This window comes from Podarcis filfolensis, assembly GCF_964270895.1.
Source record: "Podarcis filfolensis genome assembly, chromosome: 11".
Taxonomy (NCBI): domain Eukaryota; kingdom Metazoa; phylum Chordata; class Lepidosauria; order Squamata; family Lacertidae; genus Podarcis; species Podarcis filfolensis.
The window spans coordinates 49,144,412-49,163,395 of record NC_139613.1 but is presented as its reverse complement, the minus strand read 5'-3'; the positions used below and the strand labels follow the sequence as shown (position 1 = coordinate 49,163,395).

The 18,984-nt window shown below is 43.9% G+C and overlaps 2 protein-coding genes across 3 annotated transcripts in view; both read right to left on the bottom strand.

Moving 5' to 3' along the window:
* Window positions 1-1,248: 1,248 nt before the first annotated feature.
* MINAR2 (membrane integral NOTCH2 associated receptor 2) lies at window positions 1,249-15,018 on the bottom strand (the record flags this gene model as incomplete). The annotated part of the gene is made up of 3 exons (XM_083577207.1): window positions 14,729-15,018; window positions 2,477-2,722; window positions 1,249-1,428 (listed from the first exon to the last, which is right to left on the bottom strand). The coding sequence occupies exons 1-3, from the start codon at window positions 14,891-14,893 to the stop codon at window positions 1,249-1,251; spliced, it is 591 nt and encodes a 196-aa protein (XP_083433333.1). The 5' UTR covers window positions 14,894-15,018.
* A 306-nt stretch (window positions 15,019-15,324) lies between these two features.
* ADAMTS19 (ADAM metallopeptidase with thrombospondin type 1 motif 19) overlaps window positions 15,325-18,984 on the bottom strand; it is a 121,256-nt gene continuing 117,596 nt past the window's right edge. For both annotated transcript variants that reach the window (XM_083576570.1, XM_083576569.1), the window contains exon 23: window positions 15,325-18,010. In XM_083576570.1, coding sequence (XP_083432696.1) covers window positions 17,859-18,010 — 152 coding nt within the window. In that variant the 3' untranslated portion in view covers window positions 15,325-17,858. The remainder of the gene's footprint in view (window positions 18,011-18,984) is intronic.

The following is an 18,984-nucleotide window of genomic DNA, read 5'->3' as shown; positions in this document are numbered from 1 at the left end:
AGGGATCCATACAGCGCTGGAGCACTGGCACTGGCAAACCACTATGTACAGTGCATGTGTGGCATTGCTACGTAAGGCGCACATGTGCCCTACGTAGCAACGCCCCACTCCGGGTGTCATGCTGCCTTCGTTTGCCCCTGACCAGGTGGTGGAGCTGCTGTTGAGGAGGGTGGGTACCAGCATGGCCGGCCACTCTCCTCCTGGTCTCCTTCCCTGGGGCGGGCCTGACCCTGGGGTTTGTGCGGCCGGGTACAAGCACAGCAGCTTAGGCACAACTCCTTGTGCGGAGCCAGGCCTCCGATGAAGGAGCCCGCTGTGGGGGCGCCTGTTTGCACCCCCTCACCAAATTGCATCCGGGGCCACGTCCCCCACCCCACATCTCTGGGTTTTTAAGCAGAGGTCGGATGGCCGTCCGTCACAGAGATTCCTACATTTCAAGGGGTTGGGGTCCCTTCCAACTTTACAATTCTGTGGTTCCTCACTTACGGTACTATTTACCCTAGGGCTGGCCATTTCCGATGTTAGCTAAAGATGGAGTCTCCATATTCATAGGAAACATGGCCCTGAATTCTATTTGTCAAGGAGCAAAAATATAAGTGGGCTGTTATGCTGGTAGAGTTGGGCACTGTGGAAAACTGTAGTAGAAATGACTCTGAGTTGATGCCTGATAGAGGTTATTGGCAGGGCCAGACTTAGGTTTGATGAGGCCCTAAGCTACTGAAGGTAATGGGGCCCTTTATATGTCCAGCTGTCCTTTGTCAACAACAAATTGCTGCTGTTTTTTGTGTTGAATATATGCTATATGGTAATTTATGGACCTAATAGGTATGTAGGATTTATTTTATTTTGGTTTTTTATCTTATATTTTGGAAATATGGTGGGCACCATGTTGGCTACCCTTGCCTTAGAGGCACAAGATAGATTGGATTCTGCTGGCTCTATTCAGAGTTACCGCTGAGGAGACTGAATCAATTGATGACCCGCTTGCCTTTGACAGATTCAGTACAGAAGGTTTTCCCTCAGGGTGTAATCTAAAAGTCATCACATTTAAGAGGTACCTTGCTGTTGGTTTCAAAAATGGATTGCAATGCTGGAATCACTGTAGTTTTTGAAAGACAACCAGCTATGCTGTGGGATGTTTCTAGCCCTTTGATGAAAACAAAACTACAGATTGCAGTTTCCAGTAAAAATTTTTTAAAGGAAAGCATTGTCCAGAAACTTTTATTGGCTGAATTTGGCTGTACTGTATCAGGTAAACAGAACACAAACTGTCACCGTGGTTATGATGACGCAAACCAGCAATGTCAGGAGCAGCGCAATGAGGCAACATCGCGAGTGTTTCCTTTCTCTCTCCTTCTTTTTCAGCAGGGTGTCATATCCTGGTGTGTAAATATCTTCCAACCAGTACTGCAGGTCGTTTGGGTTTTCCTGTAAGAAAATTGACTGGGTTCTTTCTTGTGCGTAGACAATCAGCAACAACAACAACATCACGCAGTTGAATATATTTTGGCTACCACCGAAAAATGAACTATGGCCACCCCAGATATGTCCAAGGGCTTTCAACCTGCAACAGTTCAGACCAGGGGTCAGCAATCCTTTTCAGCAGGGGGCCGGTCCACTGTCCCTCAGACCTTGGGGGGGGGGCAGACTGTACTTTGGAAAAAATAATAATGAACGAATTACTATGCCCCACAAATAACCCGGAGATGCATTTTAAATAAAAAGACACATTCTACTCATGTAAAAACATGCTGACTCCCAGACCGTCCGTGGGCTGGATTTAGAAGGCATTGGGCTGGATCCGGCCCCCAGGCCTTAGTTTGCCTACCCATGGTTCAGACGCTTCCACTTAGTAGCATAAGGGCTAGATGGGGAGGGCACCTCCATACCTAAAAATGTGCACAACGGATTCAGTGTGATTGACCAGTTTACATACTTGTGAAACTTTAGAATCCTGTCTTTGGCATGGAAGCTTAATGGAGCAACAATAAACAATTTAGATGAACACACACTGACTTGCATCCTGGCTTTTCATGCTGTCAATAGAAACTTACTCCATTCACAGAGCAACCCCTCCCATAAGTGCAACTTTCCTTCCATGAATGGAAGCGCTTTCCATTCACAGAGCCAAAATTTAGGATCTGGGCTTCTGCAAGCAGTCCCAAAGCTTAGTGCGGTACCCAATTTCCCCAGGTACTTAAATGTCCAGTATCTCAGGCACAAATAAAACAGTGTAGTTCTGGGGTTGCCAACCTCTTGGGGCCCATGCTTATATTTGCAAACCAGAGAGAGTGTTGCTGGCATTACCCCAACCTATTGACTTGGCTGAAACAGAATGTTTCTTTCATGTCTAATTTCAGCCGGGGGAGAGGACATGTGCGAATCAGGGAAGGGTGCATGGGTGTCTATGGGCATCACATTACCGACCCCGGTATAATTTTTTTGTGGGGGCAGATGTGATTTTGCGGAACTGTACCTTTAGATAGTGAGCCAGGCTAGAGTTCAAGGAATGTCTGTCGTAGTCTTGGACAGTCCAGGATGGGTATTTTTTCCCTTCCTTCCAGCTGTCATCAGGGAAGACATCACTGTAGAGAGGATTTCTTTTGATGGTTGATTTCAAGGTGATTGGTGTAATGTGTTTTCCAAGGGCTTTATCTATCGCTGCAGGGTGGGGCTCACTCACTTCCACGATAGGCTGCTCACGTAAATTTTTCTTTTCTCTCTGAAAGAGACACATACGAAAAGGATGAAGGCTGTCATCAACATTTACCTAAGAGCATATTATTTCACAGACTTCCTCTTGAGCTTAACAAAGCCCTTTACAGTAATCATCAGTTAATCCTCCTAGCTTTGAAAATCTTCTATTGAGAGGAACAGTCATCTTTGTTCTTGTAATATGGTCAAATTACTATAAGAATCTGAAAAGTTCTTTAACAACCTGGTCACAAGAAAGGCTTGACTAAGATTCAACGATTATTCATGGAATTCAGATATAGATGAATACAAAGCAACTTGATGCCAAAACACATTATTTTAAAGCAGCAATTTACCTACATATGCAGCAAAAGCTGACAGCAGGCGGCTATATTTCTTTATTCATCATCACCAAAGCGAGAGAGTTCCTATTACTTTTCACCCTGGAAGTGGAATGCCAATTCAAAGTTCCCAGTTCAAAACCCAAAACTTTAGCCAGGTATCATTAATTTCACAAAAGACAATGATTATTACACATTAATAAGTTGAATTACAGGTTTCCTCCAGACTATCAGCATTGTGCAGCAGAGATTCAAGCTCATGCCAGGAATTTAGCTTTGCACAGTTAAAGTATATTAAAGCATATTATTGTCCTAGAACACTGAATCTGCTTAAACAAACAGACAAACTTCATTGTTTTTGTGGTTAGGAAAGTGATGAGGAAATGTGCTGAAAAGTGTGGACTGAAAAAAAGATGGACATGAACGTATATAAATACCCCACAAGCAACTCAGAAATACGGCTGCATGTTCATTGCTGTGCAACCTCCCTGCCTAAAAATAAGAACAAATGCTCCATAAACACTAAACATAGTCTAATGTTCACACATTATCAGGTCGCCTGAAGTAGCCTGTAGACTGAGAAGATACTTTTGGATTTATTATTTTTTTGACGAAGTGAAAGAGGGAAGCAACCCACAGTACGAGCCCAAAGGGAACAGGGTGGGGGACAATGGTTGATTCAGCCAGCCAAGTGATGAGCTGACTGCCTCAATTGCTCTGTCTCCCTTGTCCTCTCAGTTGTGGGATAAGAGGGCAAAGAAATCAGGGAGGTGAATCTGTTGGCTGATGCCCCCATCTTCAAGAGAGGCTGAGACATCCCTATCAGGACCACTTGCTGCTTTTGCATATCCTTTGCTACGAGAGGGTGGCACACTGTTTCAGCTGGCATGCTTTTCTGGTCTGAAGGAATTTCCGCCCTCCCTTCCCCACAGGTGGGCGGAGTTTGCGGCACCGAGCGACGGCTCACCTGGGCGGGTGCCTCCCACCTTCTTGGGCTGGCCTTTGACCCGCCCTCGGCCAGGGAGGACAATGGATGGCCTGCCAGGGGTGGGGCTAAGGCCAAAGAAAAGAGGCTGACCCCTTTATCCAAGCCTCTTTCAGTTTTCTTCCTTCCAGGCATGTAGGTCAAACTCCCGGGACGTGGTTAGTGGAAGGGCATGCTGTTTGAGTTTGTGCTTTACAGTCCCCTCTCACTGGACTTCATTTGTCTACATATCCTAAGCCAGACGGGCTGAGAGGGTTACCTGCCAAGGCCTGTGCCAAGTTTCCCATTTCTGAAGCTAAATACAGTTTTGGTGAATTTGAACCCATACTCTGGTCTCTTGTCTCATTCTTTGGGGAGAAGGTTAGGCACCACAGACAGGGTTTAGCGTGTGTGCCCACAAAGGGCAGCTGAACCTCCATCATTCTGCCCCGACACTGAGGTCCAGCACTGAGGGCCTTCTGGCGGTTCCCTCGCTGCGAGAAGCCAAGTTACAGGGAACCAGGCAGAGGGCCTTCTCGGTAGTGGCACCCGCCCTGTGGAACGCCCTCCCACCGGATGTCAAAGAGAAAAATAACTACCAAACTTTTAGAAGACATCTGAAGGCAGCCCTGTTTAGGGAAGCTTTTAATGTTTAATAGGTTATTGTATTTTAGTGTTTTGTTAGAAGCCACCCAGATGGGCAGGGTATAAATAATAAATTTAATATTGTTATTATTATTATTATACACCGCCCAATTGTAAAACAGACAGGCCTCAAATCAGTTGACTGTTGGGTAAATGGCGCACTGCATTACTGCCATCCCAATGGCTAGACTCCAGTAATTACAGGGGTCTCCCCACCAACATTTGATTTCACTATGGTACGCAGGTACGCCACTGTTGTTCTGAACAAATTTGGGACTTTAGCCTTTCTTGGAGGGCACAGGAGATGCATTGCAAATAAAAGCTACGTGAATCCATTATATCATGTAAAGGTAAAGGTAAAGGTACCCCTGCCCGTACGGGCCAGTCGTGACCGACTCTGGGGTTGCGTGCTCATCTCGCTTAAGAGGCCGGGAGCCAGCGCTGTCCGAAGACACTTCCGGGTCACGTGGCCAGCGTGACGAAGCTGCTCTGGCGAGCCAGCACCAGCGCAGTGCATGGAAACGCCGTTTACCTTCCCGCTAGTAAGCGGTCCCTATTTATCTACTTGCACTTAAGAGTGCTTTCGAACTGCTAGGTGGGCAGGAGCTGGGACCGAAAGACGGGAACTCACCCCGCTGCGGGGATTCAAACCGCCGACCATGCGATCGGCAAGTCCTAGGCACTGAGGTTTTACCCACAGCGCCACCCGCGTCCCAATCATGTATATGTAAGCTATTTCAGTTGGATGGCGCTTAAAAAGATGTCTTTGTTTCCAGTCCTTCCCCAGCTTTTCATTTCTTCTTAAAAAAGCAGTCGCTCTTGCCATCCATTCTTGTGTATGGGGAATATTTGCTTTGTCTCTTCTTTTTCCTTCATGTGGTATATTGCCTGTGTAAATAATGCATGAAGGGGCTTCCATCAGTAATGTCCAAATACATTATTACTACCCACTTTTCGTACTCGGTGAAGGATGCAAATTTCTCTCATATAGTACTACACCTCAGTGCCAATTATACAGTACTTAATTAATGGATGCCACGAACCTAATTTCTTTACTTTTTATAATATTTTTGTTTAAAAAATTTCAACATAAAATACAAAAATCTACCTAATTTACAAAACATAATAAATTAAAAAAACAAAAAATAAGGAGAGAAAGAGAGATAAAATAACTGTAAGGCCCTTTATTATATTCATATCATATATACATATCCAATCATTTATCTACACACAGAGTAGACCTTCCCATCTCCCACCTAAGCCTACTTCTTCTCCTGGTCTCTCAGTCTGGGAGACCTTTTTCTACCCTGTCTTTCATGCAGGGATCCCGCTCCGCCAACTGTCCCCTTCCTGTGTATGCCATCCTCAGTCCAAAGTATTTGCACAGCTTTGAAAAGCTTTTACAGAGCTACGACTAAATACAATAAGCTCTGCTTATAGAGATGGGAGACACAGAGGCATACCAAAAAACGAACGTGTTTGCATTAGGGGATGTTCTGAAGTAGAGGACCTTATGCATTATATCTTGCACTGTCAGTTATATAATGATGCAAGAAAAAGATTTTTGGTACCTATAATGACAGGGTCCCCTGACCAGAACCCACTTGACATGATGTAATATCTCCTTGCAGACACAGATAAGTATGTGACCTGGCGGGTAGCACTTTTTGCAACTGCTGCTAGGAAAATTAGAGCAAATTATATAGCCAAGGTAGCCATTAACTGTAAAGGAGATGAATTTATTTGATCCCATCTATCTACCTCAGGCTATGCTCTATCTTTGTCACCAAACTCTGAGTATAAATTGCACACTGTATTAATTGATACTGTTTTTAACATTAGTGACCATGTGATGATTTTAGCTTATGATTTTTATTGTTTGATGTTTTTATTTGTACATTGGCGTACTTTTATAGCTTTGTTTGGAGTACGTAATGTTTTAATAATACAAATGTTTTTAGTCTTTTTTTACCAATTCAGTATATTTTCTTTTAATTGTCAAATAATTCTGTGTACATTGCGGCAGCCTTTGGCTATGTGCAATAAAACTGACTGAGACTGAGACAGTCCGAAGTAAATATATTTCTTTCTATTTGGAAGCTATTTCTCTCTCTCTCTCTCTCTCTTTCTCTCTCTCTCTCTCTCTCTCCTGCTCCTGCGAGGGTCAATATTTTCATAAGGAACAAACAATAATTGGACCAAGTACATATTCCCAGCTGGAAGTTTGCATCAAACAATTGTTGCTGTTGGTGATACTGGCACAGATGCATCTTGAAGTGGGAAACTGACGGATCTGGATTCTGACAGATTTCTGGTCGAAGCACCTAGAGTAGAAAGCACCTTTTCCTCTTTCCTACGTGTAAACTCACAAAATGTTGACTTCCTGACAAGGTTCATGGTTTCCAAGCAGAAACCACGACCGTGAACTGCGATCCTGTGCCACCATGCATCAGGCAAACCCCTCATTCCCTTTCCCCTCGCTTCAAAAGCAGAAAACAAAATCAGTTGTGGAATACGCTCCACAAGATTTTCCCAGGCGCAAGTCATGGTTTGAAAAGCAAGACGTGCAGGAAAAGGATGCTTCTTCCAACTAGCAGCGTCTCTCAGAGCCAATCAGATGAAGAAGCGAGGGAGCCAATCATGGGAAGAATAAACTAGACTATCTGGGAAGATACTTGCGTACCAGATGGAATTCTGATTGTTCACCATTAAAGGGAAAGGTTGCAGGTACACACACCATGCTTGCAAAGCAGAGAAAAAGATGTAATCAAATGCGAAATAATTGCTGTCTGTTTTCGGATTCCAGCCAGAGAGATTGCAAGGAAATCGTTATAAGAAACCCTGTGCAGGACGACTCTGGCATTCACACCCCTTTCACATGCCTAAGTTGCCAAGTCTGTTTTAGAGCTCTAAAATTATCCTCGGCTACTGCTAGGGAGTGAATCGATCTGCAGTGCCCGCCAGCTGCAGTTTTAGCTCCTGTCGGTTTCCATATGCCATTTCTGAGCCCTGACATATCCTCAGATCAGATTATCTTGCATGTCTTTTGTGAATCGTCGTTTGCCCCCTCAAGCTTTCATGAGCCTAATTGAAATGGCACCACTGCAATAGCTTATCGCTCGTGTGTGTGTGTGCCGTCATTTCATCACCCTATTATGTATTTAAAGTTCTTCAGAGATGCTAATGATGTCTCAGGCTCGCGAACTGGATGTGGAAAAGAAGGGCTATTTTACAACTTGTGCTATTAGGGTGGGGTGGGAGATGGATGTGGAAAAAGGCATAAAAATAATGTGATCTGAGTGTGATGGTTATTTTAAAAAGTGTTGGGGGGGAGAGAAGAAAATCAGATATCAGAATGTACAGTGGTACCTTGGGTTACAGACGCTTCAGGTTACAGACTCCGCTAACCCAGAAATAGTACCTTGGGTTAAGAACTTTGCTTCAGGATAAGAACAGAAATCGTGCAGCAGCGGTGCGGCAGCAGCAGGAGGCCCCATTAGCTAAAGTGGTACCTCAGGTTAAGAACAATTTCAGGTTAAGGACGGACCTCCAGAACGAATTAAGTTCTTAACCCGAGGTACCACTGTATAGCCATGGAGTAACCACAGGCATCGGGCAAAGGGTCAGGAAGACACATCAGCCAGTCCACACATGCCAGGGAATTGGAGGAAATTCCAGGTTAAGAACGTTCCAGGTTAAGAACGGACCTCTGGAACGAATTAAGTACGTAACCAGAGGTACCACTGTACTCTTAAGAGACAATGTGCCGTGGTGTTAGTACACTCTTAGGTCACAGATGTGCTCCCACATACCACTGGGGATGGCCATTAGAGAGATCATTTACTCAGTGACAGATCTCATGTTCTGTACACAAAAGGGCCCTGGTTCAATCCTTTTCATCTCAGGTAGCAGGTAATAGGAAGACCCCTGGGTCCTGAGAGCCTTGAATACTAGTAGCAGTTAGAATAGACAGTAAGGCTGGCCTATATATTGATATATCGTCGAAAACCACTGTGAATACCATATCGCGATATGGGGTTCATATTTTTTGACCTGGCAATATATCGCAAATGATGAGTGTGCTATGCAAAAATTGCAATGGGGGATAAACCTTGAAGCCAGCCAGTGCTTCTCTCCATTCCTGCAACCCGTTAACTCTGCCAGCTCAAATCTCCACTGCCTTCTGCAGGAGGCAGTGAATCATGAGCAGGCACCAGCAAAAATCAGAATGCAGGAAAAACCGTGAACCCAGCCAATGCCTCTATGTAGAACCATCCTTATTTCAGACATTGTGATATATATATATTGCAATGTTGAGCTGGTGGCATATCACTATGTTGAAAACCAGGTGTCGCCCAGCTCAAATAGACAGTGCTGAGTTAGAGAGACCTGATTGGCCTAATCTGTATAAGGCATCGCCCCGTTAAAGAGGAGTAGCCACAGTGGTGCCTGGCAGATGATATTGGACTACAATTCCCATTATCCTGGACTACAGACCATTCTGTCCAGAGCTAATGGAAGTTGGAGTCCAACCACATCTGAAGAGCATTACATTGGCTGCCCCCTAACACGATGAATTAGTGCCGGAGTTTGAAATTTCTTGTGGAATTGTGAGAGCAATTGTTAGAAGAACAAAACTTTTTCGTAGGGGCCATGGATAGCACCTGGCGTTGCAGGACTGTCTGGCCCTCTGTGACCTTCCAAAAGCATCTGGCTGGCTGCAGTTAGAAGCAGAACACTGGCTTGCATAGAGATGATTCAGCAAGGCAGGTCTTGTCTTCAAAGATGTAAATTAGTTTCAGTTCAGCCACTTTTGGGGGGTGAGTAGGTCACATTCAGTAATGGGTTTTCTCCCCCATTGGTCCTTACTGATCAGCTGCATGGTGATGTCTGAGAACTTTGATGTACATCCAGATCTCATTTTTTATTATCACCATGAACAACATTGTTCAAGTATACACACTTGGCTTTGTAGAGTCGCTTAGGCAACTGCACCTCTGAGCACATGTGGACCGAAAGCAAAGACAGAGTTTGGATTGGATTTGATATCCCGCTTTGTCACTACCCTAAGGAGTCTCAAAGCAGCTAACAATCTCCTTTCCCTTCCTCCCCCACAACAAACACTCTGTGAGGGGAGTGAGGCTGAGAGACTTCAAGAAGTGTGAGTAGCCCAAGGTCACCCAGCAGCTGCATGTGGAGGAGCGGGGAATCAAACCCAGTTCACCAGATTATGAGTCCACTGCTCTTAACCACTACACCACACTGGCTCTTCAGACAGATCAGAAAGTAGTATAACTGGGGGGGGGGGGCAGGCCATGTGACTTGGTCCACAGGCTGTAAAACTGGCTGGTGTGTCCAAGCGTAAGTGGAAGCATTGCAAGAAGATCAGCACTATAGTCAGTCCTCGCTGCGATTACTACAGAGGTTAAGTGTAGGGAGGGAGGAAACTTACGAGTTTATTTGCATCATAAAAGCCTCCACATGGAATTCTGATTGCTTACCATTAAAGGGAAAGCCTGCAGGAAATCGTTTTTTGGAACCTGAGGATCAGACGACCTCTAGCCAACGCATGTCTGCTTTTTGCAGTTCACACACAACCCTCTTACATCCTGATGCTACAAATTTTCCTGGAAGTTCGTGTTTTTAATGGGACTTATTGTCTAGAGAGAGCTGCCTTATTTGGGTAATCTTCACTGCTGCTTTAGTTTGGCTTTCTAAAGTCTTTATGTGCTGGGTAATTCAGTTGCTCTAGTCGGTTAGTGCCAGTCTGCATGGTATGGCTCAATGTGCTCTTTTACTGTAGGGATAACCTGCAGGAAAATCTACTGTAATGAGTATACAAGCAACACACCCAACTGCTAGGTAGTGCTGTACCATAAATTTAGTGCTTTACTTAAGTCTTGCACTCTTCTTGTGGCAAAGGACTTGTTTGGTATTGTAACAGATCCATTCCTTGTTCCAAACTAGTATTTCCAAACGCCTTGGGTTAATCACTTGCTAGTCCATCCCTGGACATAGAATAGGTAAAGGTAAAGGGACCCCTGACCATTAGGTCCAGTCGTGGATGACTCTGGGGTTGCGGTGCTCATCTCGCTTTATTGGCCGAGGGAGCCAGCGTACAGCTTCCGGGTCATGTGGCCAGCATGACTAAGCCGCTTCTGGCAAACCAGAGCAGCGCACGGAAACACTGTTTACCTTCCCGCCTATATATCTACGTGCTTTTGAACTGCTAGGTTGGCAGGAGCAGGGACCGAGCAACGGGAGCTCACCCTGTCGCACGGATACGAACCGCCGACCTTCTGATCGGCAAGTCCTAGGCTCTGTGGTTTAACCCACAGCGCCACCTGCGTCCAGACATAGAATACCCTCCAATATTTCTCCTATGAAAATAGGGATATCCTATTAAATCATCATTTTATATATACCCCATCCTTCTGCCCCAGCCACTCTTCCAACATACATAAAAGTACAACAAAACATTAGGCATTAAAAAAACCTTCCTTATACAGGGCTGCCTTCAGATGTCTTCTAAAGGTTGTATAGTTACTTATCTCCTTGGTTTGGAGGAGTTGCATAACTCCATACCCTCCTCCATTTCTCCAATGAAAATACGAATGTCGTAAGGAAAAATGGGACATTCTGGGATCAATTCAGGAACTGGGATGGCTTCTGTAAATCCAGGAATGTCCGTGGAAAATGGGGACACTTGGAGGGTTTGAATAGCCTAGACTAGAAGCACAAAGGTCAGATTCTAGGATTTTTTTGTGGCTGCTTGCCAGGAAAGAGCCTGAACATCACATCTCTTAAGATTAATCTGCAGCCATGGTCTTATTAGTAAGAGTCTCACACCCTCCGATTACAACACTATTGTGGTGTGGACCTGAGAGAGCTGGGCACAAGTTCACTTTGAGCTTGGAATTTGTTGGGTGGCCATAGGTAAAATGACTAGTTTTCGGGTTCAGTTTGCCACCTGCAGCATGATGATGAGACAGGTTTGCTTCTTACGGGTTTCATGTGGATGAACAAAGGGTGTATAATGTGTTTAGGGGAAAGAGAAGGTTAATTGTAGTCACTCCAGCTAGCGGCCATATGTTCTGAAGCAGGCTCTTCACCAAACAGCTAATTGTCAGGCTTTATTGTATTTCTAACAGGCATCCTTGTGCACAAGCCCAGCTGCTGCTGCTGCACGTGTGTAGTTGGATCGGGGCCAGGGAGTCTAAGTGTGTGGTTTAGCAAAGAAAAGGAAGACCGCTCTCTCTTTCGTGGGGCAAACATTTTCAGTGCAAAGGCCAAGAGGGCTTGGGCAGGCTTTACCTTCCATTATCTGAAATTAGATGAGAGGGGAGGAAATAGACTCCCCCAAAGAAGATTTTTTAAAAAGTCAAAAGATAGACTATTGGTCTGAAACCTGAGTTACCTGCCATGGCGGCCTCAGAATTTGGTGGAAAATAAATGAAAACACTTTTAGGCAAAGGAAAGCACTTTCAGAAGCACAGGGGGGCACATTAATCTGAATGATCTCTCGGTAAAGGTCGTGACAATCTCACAAACACAGCACGGAGGCAGCGAGTCCTAAGAAGCAAGTGTTTGTTAAAATAAAATGAATTCCAGGGCTGGGAATTTAGGTGGCTTTCAGGGTTTAATGACTTCAGGAACCCGGAGGTCACTCACATCTCTTCTGAAAAGGAACACGAACCCCCCTCTCCTATTCCGGTCTTAACTAACCCTTAACCTCATTAGGCCTTTCGTCCTAAAACAAAACATGCTATTCATCAAGCATTCATTCTACACAGTGCGTACATCATGTTTATTTTGATATCTGGAACATGTAAGACATATGCAGTTTCTCCTTATTTTTTGATCGTTAAAACAAGGGGGGCGCATTAACAATTAAGGCGACAATCTCAATCATAATTATTTCCAAGTAAAACTTGCTGAAATTGGTCAGACTCATTCCTAAGTCAGCATGGATAAGATCAGGCTGTAAGTTTGGACCTATCAAGGAATGTGTTTCTGTTTAATTTTACATTTCAATAAGACATTCTCCCAGAAAGCTCTCTGGAGGTTTAAAATATAGGGTTTCTTTTAATGCCCTGCATATCTCTCTCTCTCTCTCTCTCTCTCTCTCTCTCTCTCTCTCTCTCTCTCTCTCTCTCTCTTTTTCTTTGCCAGGTTGGACCATACTTTCTTCTTCTTCTTCTTTTAAAAAGGGACTCTCCTCTAAGTCCTGACAGACAAACCTGAGAGTTTTTATTGATCTGCATTATGAGGTACCAAACACATACACTGGGAAAGGGGGAAAGGGAGAGAAATATATGCAAATACTTTAGTGTAACAGTTGCTGAAAATCAAATTTTATTAAAGGGTTGTCTACATGTGCAAACCAAGGGCGTGTGGTTGCTGTGGGGAAAGCATTTAAAGTCTCTTCTAGATGGCCATGCGCAGGATTCGGCACATTGGCAAGTGCTTGAAAAACAGCACTAAACAGTGAATGCTGAAGGCTGAATGTTGGTGAATGTGCACACTTGGCTTACTGTGGACATACACCAACGTTTTCAGCAGCCATCATGAGCTGTCTGGCAATAAGCCTCAAGTCCTGTGCTCAGAACTGAGGGTCCCCACACATGTGTCCCAAGTGTTCTTGTGACACAAGTGAGATAAGCTGAGCTAGTGTTTAAAGAACATGTGTTTGTCCAGTGCTGGATTTACGTATAAGCTAAACAAGCTACAGTGGTACCTCGGGTTAAGAACTTAATACGTTCTGGAGGTCCATTCTTAACCTGAAACTGTTCTTAACCTGAGGTACCACTTTAGCTAATGGGGCCTCCTGCCGCCTCCGCGCCGCCAGAGCACGATTTCTGTTCTTATGCTGAAGCAAAGTTCTTAACCCAAGGTACTATTTCTGGGTTAGCGGAGTCTGTAACCTGAAGCGTATGTAGCGTGAAGCATCTGTAACCCAAGGTACCACTGTATAGCTTAGGGCCCCACTCTCTTGGGGGCCTAAAAAAAAATAAAGGAAAAAAACTGGATGTACATTTCCAAAATATAAGATAAAAAACAAATAAACTAAAACCTGCTTACAGCAACAGTGGTTTGTGTTGTGTAGGCTCCTTAGATGTAAGTAATGGGCCCCGCCTGCTAGCCTGCTCCCTAAAATATCACTGGTTTTCTCATTTCTGTATATAGGGTGCCTACATTCTACATGGACTAGAGGCATGGCAACATGTGCAAATGGCTTTAGATACCTACTAGGTCCATAAATTACCATATAGCATATATTCAACACAAAAAACAGCTACAATTTGTTGACAAAGGACACCTGGACATATAAAGGGCCCCACTACCTTCAGTAGCTTAGGCCCTCATCAAACCTAAATCTGGCCCTGGTTCTTTCCCACACAGCATCTCTGTCACAACCTTCATAATTGAAGGTTCCTTCCAGATGCTTCTTTTGTGGGTGAGATTCAATTGTATACCAGTAAATTCAAGTTGCATAACACATTTGCATGCCTGCCCGCCCCCAATTGGATTTTTGGCTATATGAAAAGTGATGGGGAGCTGCACTGGAGAAAGTTTCGGTAAGAATTGTTTGACGTGACATTGTATGAGCTCTCTGCAAACCAACAAGATGAATGCTCAATAATCTGCCGGTATCCTATAACCTCCTCGCAAATTTGTGCAAGTAATTCAGGATGAATGCTCGATAAACAGCATATAGGGAAGAGACCAGAGAGGACTGGTGATTGTTTTGAAGTGGTACCAACTGATCAATGGTGGCCAGCTTTCATTTTAAAGCTGTATCCCCCCCCCCCCAGATTTGCTTCCTTTAGTTTTGGTTTGACTGTGAAGCCCTCCAGTTATAATGCCATACGACAATATCTACCAAAAACATGAAACTATCATGCCAGCAAAAATGAATTTAAAATATCAAACCACTTAAGTCTAAAGCATAGGAACAAAGCTAAGTCAGGGATGTTCTCAAGATGGGATACAGGGTTTCCCAGTCCAGTGAAGTTCTCTGTAAAAGCTACAACAACAAACCATTGAATTAGTACAGGATGAATCTGGTACTCTAGCTACTTACCTGTGAATAGACTCTGTTGTGCCATTGCTGTTGCCCAGGAAAATGTGTGTCTGGAAAATTTGCTAGCCAGGTTTGTAAAAAGACGGAGGTTTTTGCTAAGGATTTCACATCTAGCTGCAGGAATTTGTCGGGGTGGTTGTTGTTTGGCAGTGCAGAGAGATCCATGTTTCTCTCTTACATATTAGTGAAAGCCAGTTTCTCTACTCCGGAGCAGCTCCCATCTTCTTCTATAATTAATTAAGTGAATGAGGATATTGCCTTTCGCCTACCTGAAACTGTAGCTGACTTATGTCAGGCAGATACATTTCCTATTGTCTGCACATGAAAACCAGCAACACGGCTGCTCCCTTTAAAGCAAGCCAGAGCTCAGGGAGGATGGGAGTTGTAGTCCAACAACATCTGGGGACCCACAGGTTGAGAACTGCTGCTTTAAAGGATTAGCCGATGTTTCCAAGAGCTGGTCTGAAGTGAAAGGAAAGCTCTAAACGTGATGATCAGTTACCGGATGCCCAGGATGAGTACAGCAAAAGTTGCAGAAGTAGCGATTTCTGCAGCAAGTAGGCATAAAAATGACACCAGAGCTTACAATGTAAAACGTAGCTTAAAAAACCCCAATCTCAACTTTATTGCTACGGCAGCATTTCAGATGTCTATTGAAAACACTTTTGACTGTCACAAGATAATCAGTGGCATGAAATGCAGCACTGAACATTGTGGTAAAGGTAAAGGGACCCCTGACCATTAGGTCCAGTCGTGGCCGACTCTGGGGTTGCGGCACTCATCTCGCTTTATTGGCTGAGGGAGCTGGCGTACAGCTTCCGGGTCATGTGGCCAGCATGACTAAGCCGCTTCTGGCGAACCAGAGCAGCGCACGGAAACGCCGTTTACCTTCCCGCTGGAGCGGTACCTATTTATCTACTTGCACTTTGACGTGCTTTTGAACTGCTAGGTCGGCAGGAGCAGGGACCGAGCAACGGGAGCTCACCCTGTCGCAGGGATTCGAACTGCCGACCTTCTGATCGGCAAGTCCTAGGCTCTGTGGTTTAACCCACAGCGCCACCTGCATTCCACGTTGTGGTAGAAAGACCTTAATATCCCGTATACACTTATGAGGTCTGAGCTGGCACGGTGATGGATCAGAAAAGAAATCGTGTAGTGGACAACTTGCTAAAAAATGTAGCCTGACCGAGTGTCTGGCAGCTGTGAAAGTGGTTACATCCCACAGAAATAAAACAGGACATAAAACCTCCCCCTTTGCAGGGAACAGGAACTGACTAATAAATGGCAATTTAGAATTTATCCTCATAACATTTCTTTGAAGACCAGTGCTCCAGAAACTATTGGGCTTACATTGGCCATGTTGGCTAGGACTGTTGGAAGATGAAGTCCAATGACATGTTGGGAGCACCATGCTGGCTAATCCCCCTGTGCTAGATGGGTAGCGCGGTCCACCTTCACATATTTGGTTTTCTCCATTTCATTTTTTATTTTCAACAGAAATCAACCAACATTATAAGGTTTGGGGGGAGGGAAGATATATATAAATGGAATTTATATACATAGATATTTATTGAAGATGTAAAAATCACGTGACTCACATACAAAATTTTCTCATAAGGAAAATGTAAGTTGCCTTGTTCACGTTTCACAAAATTGCAAAACTATCTTTATAAAAAAATCTTTTTTTAAAAAAACAAAGAAGCTTATCACAAAATTATCTTCTAAAACTTTTTTTAAAAAAAACAACCTGAAAATTTAGCCCAATTCATGTTAAACATTCGGTTTCTCTCCATGTGCAAATCACATGAGCACCAAGAGCTAGGCGTGGATCTTTCGCTGAAAACCCTTGAGATAAAATGACAAGTTTAAAAACAGTACAGATTTCTTTCATAGGATGTTACAAAGTCTAGAACGATGTTTCTCTACACTACATCAAACAGTGCAACCGAGATTCAGTGTTAATCTTTACAGTGTTTAATTGATTCAATACTTGTGTTCAAGTATATGTTCATACACATGATTAAAATCCCTACTTTGTCATTTTGTCTATTTTTGTTTATAAAAGTTTCTAAGTTACAGTAGATCATTTCTTACAGTATGTTTTTAAGGGCATGGAGAAACATGAGGTGTCACGCTGGGCCACTAGTGATCTGTGGTAGGAATCAAGAACCCACGATCCTCCAGATGTTATAAGACTCCATCAGCCCCAGGTTAGCACCACAAAAATTCAGGGATAATAGGAGCTATAGTTCTGCTATATCTGGGGGACCGTAGATTTCCCATGCCCGCTTAAAGGAATCTGCCTACAACTTCGTGGAATTGATTCTTACGATTAAATTGGTTGAAAATGGGCTGCTGTGATTATGAAAATTAATACTGGGAAGCTGTAGCTGTGTCAATAGATGTTCTGGGTCCAATGTCACATGCAAATAAATATTGGGACAGTTCGGAAAGTCTGATTCAGCCCTTAATAAAACAAGAATTGATTTTTCCAATACATTCTGTAATATAACCTGTTCAATGCTGTTAGATCAACTCACCCCAGAACCTGTTGCAAAAATTTCTGAAGTCAATCTGACACAAAGCATAAAAAAAAATTACAATAAAATAAAGGGGATCTTATTTCCATACACAGCAAAACTATTAACCTAAAAAAAAAAAATCCAAAAAAATCAGGGTAATATGATGACTTATTACTTTGCACAATCTTGTGGACAGTTAAGTGTGTTTAAGTCCCATTAACTGCAAGTGAGCAGGACTAGCACACTAAACAATGCACAGTATCATGCTCATTATTTGTCTTTTGGAGGTTGGGGGTGGGGAAAAAAAAAGACATATTGGCCTACTGAATATAAACATTTAAAATAGTAATTTAAAAAAAAAATCTGATAAATGTATCCAAAATAATTCATATAAAATTAATTATGGAAACTCTGAGCATAAAACAAAACAAAACAAAAAAGCTGTTTAACCAAAATAAAAATGTATTGGCAGGCAAAAATAAATTAATTTGATTAAATTATATGTAATCTGATAATATTTGGTCTGAAAAAGCGTGCTCTTGTGTGTGTTTATAAATAGTGTGGCTGTGAAGAGCTGAGAGCTACCCAGCCAGTCTGCCTGCCAGAGGTCAACTCCTTTGCTGAATTTTCTGAGCATAAAAGTCTCTGCACGTCTCACAGCAACGCTGGTACCACCTCATGTCTTGGCAGAGGTTCTTCTCTCGTATCACTCTGCAGTATACAGGCCACTGGTCTCCAAGGCACTTGAACGTTAAGGCAGCTGTGGAATGACACAAAACCAAACGGGGCATCAATGCAGGGGTATATGTCAACGGCTCTGAATTGCATTTCTAAGGTGTGAAACATACAGTGGATGCATAGCGCAGGAAGCCACTTACATACAGGCAGCAAAACAACAACAACAAAGCGACTTAGGAATGAAATGCACTTAACAAGGTGGTTTTATAGAAGCAAAAGGGCAAAAAATGCTTCGAAACTTAGAGATAAAGGATGCAATTTACTAGGAAGTAAGGGACGCAGGTGGCGCTGTGGTCTAAACCACTGAGCCGCTTGGGCTTGCCGATCAGAAGGTCGGTGGTTCGAATCCCTGTGACGGGTGAGCTCCCGTTGCTCTGTCCCTGCTCCTGCCAGCCTAGCAGTTCGAAAGCATAAAGTGCAAGTAGATAAATAGGTACCGCTCCGGTGGGAAGGTAAACGGTGTTTCCGTGCGCTGCTCTGGTTCACCAGAAGTGGCTTAGTCATGCTGGCCACATGACCCGGAAGCTGTACGCCGGCTTCCTCGGCCAGTAAAGCGAGATGAGTGCCACAACCCCAGAGTCATCCGTGACTGGACCTAACGGTCAGGGGTCCCTTTACCTTTAACTTTAAGCACCATTTAACACAGGAGCATAAGAACAGGGCTGAATCAGACGAAAGACTAGGTGATATCTGGTTTTCAACATTGTGATATTATCACCAGCTAAACAGGGGTCAGCAAACTTTTTCAGCAGGGGGCCACTCCACTGTCCCTCAGACCTTGTGGGGGGCCGGACTATATTTTGGAAAAAAATAAATTGAACGAATTCCTATGGCCCACAAATCACCCAGAGATGCATTTTAAAGGACAAAGCATACTCATGTAAAAACATGCTGTTCCTGGACTGTCCGCGGGCCGGATTTAGAAGGTGATTGGGCCGGATCCGGCCCCCGGGCCTTAGTTTGCCTACCCATGAGCTAAACATTGTGATGCACTGA